The sequence below is a fragment of the Pleurodeles waltl genome, chromosome 5 (assembly GCF_031143425.1).
Source record: "Pleurodeles waltl isolate 20211129_DDA chromosome 5, aPleWal1.hap1.20221129, whole genome shotgun sequence".
Lineage (NCBI taxonomy): Eukaryota > Metazoa > Chordata > Amphibia > Caudata > Salamandridae > Pleurodeles > Pleurodeles waltl.
Window position 1 is genome coordinate 1585221380 of NC_090444.1, and position 5629 is coordinate 1585227008.

Here is a 5629-nt window from a genome sequence, read left to right on the forward strand (position 1 = left end):
GTTTTATTGAAGAAATGCAAATGCATGGGTGCTAAATAGCTAAAATATTCGACCAGTTCAAATCCGAAATCTCTGCATGGATCGTTCTTTCAATATGAGGCGGATCTCATTATAACGTTGCTGCCGTGTGAGCTGTGTGATTATAGTGTTCTGCGTGCGCCTATGCGGCGGCATGGAGACATGCGAAATGCCTTTGGCTTCTAGGTCGTTTCCCTAACTAGAGGTCAGATGTCAAAGGGTGCTCGGCCTCAGTGGTTTGCGGCGCATGGCTAGGTGCGAGGTGTGTGAGCCTAGAGGCCTCCCTCCAAGAAATGCTGGCGGCAACACGAGCGCCACAACCAGAAGCACGCAGAGGTAAGCCTCACTGTACTGCTGTTACAGTATTGTCAGGAGCTCAGCTATGCAAGCCCCGCCCCCTGCACACCCATTGGCTGCGCTGTAGGAAGCTCACAGACCACTCTCACGAATGGGCCAGAGGCAGTGTATGAGCAGCAGGTGCCGCGTGGCCAATGGCGAGGCGGGCCGTCTGGGTCTGGCAGGCAGCCCGCGCGAGCACTATATAAGGAGTCCGCTGTTAGCGCTGCTCTTCACTGAAACGCGACTGCGAGAGACCGAGGATAGACAAGGAAGTGTGTTCAAGGTACAGGCAGACGTGCTCCTCTCAGATTAGGGACATATATATATATATCTCTGTCAGACTCTAGAAATATAAACGTGGCCGAGGAAGACCGTCCGCTAAGAGAGGCCTAAGAAAAGACAGCTGGTGTTACCGGCCGCAGTAGAGACATCTGCCGCCCGTGGAGGGACATCTGGTGCTACGGGAGTGACTTGTGTCAGAGGAGAGGTTCCAGGTCCCGGTTGACTGTCGGGCCGAATCTCCTCGAACCTAGCCAAGGTCGGGAGCCGAGGAAGGAGGACACCAGTCAGAGCTGTGGCAAAGGCAGGGTAGACCTGACGCCGCCCGGAGCCATGAAAGCCTTCAGTCCGATGCGCTCCGTGCGGCGGAACAGCCTGTCGGAGCACAGCCTCGGGGTACTGGCCCGAGCCAAGCCGCCCTCGCCGCTGGAGGACCCCCTCAGCCTGCTCTACAACATGAACGACTGCTACTCCAAGCTGCGGGAACTGGTCCCCAGCATCCCGCAGAACCGAAAGGTCAGCAAGATGGAGATCCTCCAGCACGTTATCGACTACATCCTGGACCTCCAGCTGGCGCTCGACTCGCACCCGGGCATGGCGGCAGCTGGCAGTGGCCACATTCAGCAGAGGTCGCCTTCCGCCTCCAGGAGCCCGCTTAGTGCACTCAACACGGACATCAGCATCCTCTCTCTGCAGGTAACTCGAGCACCTAAGAGAATGTGTGCAGGAGTGGGGTAACTGAGTGACTCGAAGGGACGTGAGAGTGGGTGGACTCATTTTAATTTGTAGAGAGACAGACTTCCACCTCCTACCACACATGCCATTTATTGATTCATCGAACCACTATACAGCTAAAGTAGAGGCGTTTGATGTACATAGACATGTACGATGTTTTTTTTCTTTTTCCCACAACTATACAGGCATTCTATTGGACGTCTTGTGACATTTGTGACCACACACACACACTCATTAGTTCCGAATAAACGTACTTTGAGCTATTTAAATCCTTAATAGACTAACTTTGATTTTTTTTGTTGATACAAGTCCCCACAAGCTCCATTTATAGTTGCAGAAATTTTGAGACAATCTCTTCAATGAATTGTCCAGTACTCGCAACTCACTTTAACGCGCCTATTTTGCACTTTAAGTGTTTGATTTTACCATATAGAGACAATTAGCAACATCTGCTTCCCGGGGTGCGGGTCCGAGACCACACAGCGGTTGATACTCGAACTGTACACTGAAGTAAATTCTTAACGGTGGTGCTCGTCTCAGCAGCGTTTTACTTCACTGTCGGTAGTTTGTCTATAGTGGTATTGTCATGACTGTGGAGTGGGGGTGTTTGATATGTTTTTTTTATTTGGATAATATTGTAATGTTTTGGGTCAATATTTAATGCCCCCCCGCTTCTTTTTTGCAGGCTTCTGATTTCCCCTCTGAGCTATTGACGAATGACAGCAAGCCACTGTACCCCTGAACCCACGGTGAGTATTTTTAAGGGACATCGGTGTGTAATTTGAGGTGTTGAGGGACACATAACTTATAACAGGCCACTTTAACGCCTAGAAAGGTCCCGGACCCACTCTGAACAAGGTTGTAAGCATCATTAGATAAGCTAAAACAAACTCGCGAGTGGGTTAAACACACGGTTTGAGAGATGTGCCTCTAACATACTGATCACTGGTTCTGCTTATGCCAAAAGTTTACTTAGCCTTTCATCAATACGAGGTCGATTCATTGCATCATGAACATGGATATAAACAAACGGTTAGTAAATGGTAACAATACCAAACCAGTGTGTTGTGGAGTATAATCGCAACCCCCCCCATCCCATTTAAATATGCAATTAAGGGTAACATTACTTTACGTTGGTTTGGGAAATTTAGATTTTTTAAATCTGTCACCAAGGACTGAAACAGTTGATGTGAATTATGACTACAGGTACTAGTGTTATTGAATAAAGGCGCTGGTATTGTGCCCTTGGTGATGATATGCAGTAATTGGTAACCTGGCTAAAAATAAACGTAGGAGCCATGCTTCATGGTTTAGTTAGTGTGCTTTTGCAATGGTGGGGCACAATCGGGTATTCACGTAATATTTATTCAGCCCTCTGTCGTGGTAAAGGTTATCCACTGACGGTCTCAGGGTAGTTTGTCCTGTGTGACATTTACTGCAGGAGACTAGCGAGTGCACTGTCACTTGAGTACCCACACCGCGGTCGTGTCATAGCTTTCCTTTCTGGGTCAGCCAGGCAGGCCCCTAAGCTCTGGCAGTGGATGCCCAGCGTTCCCACCTCCCCATACAGGGTGATAGGAACAAGTGGCTGCATTTAATACAATAATTGATGCAACCAGCAGTCTGGCGCCTGCAATCACTGTCGTTTAAACAGATCGCGCTGGGAGGGGCCCCTCTGCGGGGGTTTAATGTTCGGTTTACGCTGCGGAAAGCTCCCCCTTGTGTGTATGTGTGTGCATGCATCTGGCTGCCACGGGCTGCCCGATGCAGAGTGTTTGGCTGAAGTGTTCAAACTGCGGCTTCCTCCCTGGCGCCAGTCTGTCCCGAGCGCTACCCTGTTTGCATTCTAAACACGCCTCTTTTCAATCTCTTGCAGGTGTTCAGCCTCACAGATGTTTTTTTTTTTTTTTGCACAAGACTACGACAGCACGATCGCGGAGATTTTTTATTTGTGGGATCAACGTTGGAATCACTAGACTTTTATTAATAATGAAAAATATGACACCACGGCGGATAAAAGCCTCCCTTCCTTTCCCCTGATAAGTTATTCACCGACCTCTGGACTGATCAGTTTATTTATGAAGAGACTCTACTTCTCCAGTGGGGAAGGCTAACTTTTTATAAACTCCCAGCATGGGGAGCGGATACAAGAAAGACCTTTTTGTTTGCCTGTTTTCTTCCCCCACCATACCGCAGACTTTGCCTGGTTTTGAAAAAAAAACAAAGGGTGGAGCGTGAACCAAGGGAAGGATCCGAGAGTTCAGTTTTCGAGCTGTGTTTTACCGTGGGTCAGAAATGTTGATTTTTGACATGCACTAGGCTGAATTCTGTGTACGTAGACGTATAAAAACCAAGACGTCCTTGGCAACTCTGTAAGAGTGTTTCCTTGTATAGCGGCAGAGGTCGATATCTGCATCAATATGCGCAAAGATTTACTTTAATCATGCGGAACTTTTTATAAAAGTTCGGTTGTAAACTTAACATTTTTATACGTAAATAAATAAAGTTTATTGAATTGACTGTTTATTCGGGGATGGTGGGGTGGGCAGAGGGGAGTTTGGAAAATAACTCATGTTGGAGTTGTAGATCGAGCCATATATTTCAAAGGGATTCAGTTTTGCAACTTTGCTCGCGCTTTACCAAATAAGCACTGGAGTCGAGAGCTTTTACAGATTCTGGCTGGGAAATTCCAAGATTGCTTTAACAGGGACAGTCCCCGTGTACTTGTTTGCTGGTCATCGTATGCGGGTGGACACGTATCTCTGTAAACTTGATGACCTTACCGCTAAGTTTTGTTTAGGGGATGGCAATACAGAAACCGGTAATGCCTTGCCTGTTTCCGCTGCTTCCAACTGCTATTATTTAAGTTTAGGAAACATAATAGCCCTCCCGCGATTACTGCACACTTCAGCTAGCAGCAACGCAATATCGGCCCTGGGACAGTGTATGATAACACGTTTAGATTCAGCCTTGCGTGTTTGGATGTGATTTTAATCTGAGCCGCATTTGCTGAAATTGCCTAGTAATTAATGTGTTAATACATGGGGGTCCTAAATAAAGGCATACAAGATGGCTGCAAAATACAGTACCTGGGCAGTATGACGGTTGGCAAAGGATGAACAGATTGAGCCCCATCCGGTAAAATTCATCCTTAAAAATATGGAGAGACTCATTTACTCAGTGACCCTGCGGCAAGGGGTGATACTCTCCTAATGAGTGAAACTGATACAAAGTATAACGGGCCCCGGTGTGTGTGGTCACTGCTTCCTACTTTAAAATGCAGAGGGCATTTAATTGGGGGTGAGGCCTGCAGTTTGTAATACTGGTTACCCCAGATCAAGCATTCGAGCGCCATTCAGCCTTGGTTCTTTAATGCTTAACACGTGAAGAGTTCACGGTTCTCACGGGTTTTCGTAGATCCGCACAAGTTACCGTACATATACTAGTGAAGTGCTGGCCCACTGCAACTTTACATTGAACTGAGATCATGGTTATAGCACTTTCTCGCTGAAAACGGTCCCAGCATAAGAGGATCAGCAGGTCGCGCTTCCACTCATTTAAGTGCATAAGCCGTATGTAAAGAAGGTGCCAATTGTTTCCTATGATAGTGGCTCTTATTCTGAAGGAGAGGCCTGAGCTCCTGCCTGTCAGGCGCCCGCCGGGACTCTTACAGTGAAGCGCGCCTCACCTGCGCGCAGCCACACTAACCTGAGGTGAACAGGTGTCCGAGCGGCGCCGCGCAGTCTGGAGCCGCTGCCCTCCCGCGCCCTTGACACAAAGCCCGCTCTCACACACGCACATCAAGGCCTGCCGTGGAGCCCGCCCAGCAGCCATCTCCTAATCCTTGCTGTGACCTGACAACCCAGCTGCGGCGGTAGAAACTTTCCCAGAGATGCTTATCTCCCCCAGCTCTGGCCAGCAAAGTCCTGAGGGGATGGCGCTCACAGCGCCAAGAAGTTCCTCCTGCCACACGTGCAGGAGCCCCAGGCTCCCCTGTCGAGTGCAGTTAGTTTACCAAGGCCCTTTTCCCTAACAAAATGTAAGAATTAAAAGTATTGGATTGTGAAATGAAACGACGCATGCGTGTTATACTTCTAACGTCCCGTCAGGGGTAGTAAGCGCTAAATGAATTTGAAAATGTACCTGTATTGGATAGTGCGTCTTGTCTCTTTCGTCCGCACCAGTTATTTCATGCGTTTAGTCTCGCGGTTTCAAAATATTTTCACCAGAGAACGAAGTCCGCTAATTTATTGTTTTT

At 48.2% G+C, this 5629-nt stretch overlaps 1 protein-coding gene across 1 annotated transcript; it reads left to right on the top strand.

Annotated features, from left to right (window-relative positions):
- The first annotated feature begins 589 nt into the window (after positions 1–589).
- On the top strand, positions 590–3886 carry ID2 (inhibitor of DNA binding 2). Its single transcript, XM_069235886.1, has 3 exons — positions 590–1332; positions 2057–2120; positions 3248–3886. The coding sequence occupies exons 1-2, from the start codon at positions 970–972 to the stop codon at positions 2111–2113; spliced, it is 420 nt and encodes a 139-aa protein (XP_069091987.1). The 5' UTR covers positions 590–969; the 3' UTR covers positions 2114–2120; positions 3248–3886.
- Positions 3887–5629: the final 1743 nt, after the last annotated feature.

Bases quoted from the DNA above. Each gene is read 5' to 3' on its own strand.
- ID2 (XM_069235886.1), top strand. From the start codon at position 970: ATGAAAGCCTTCAGTCCGATGCGCTCCGTGCGGCGGAACAGCCTGTCG. The intron at 1,333-2,056 runs GTAACTCGAGCA...TCTTTTTTGCAG, and splicing joins TCAGCATCCTCTCTCTGCAG to GCTTCTGATTTCCCCTCTGA.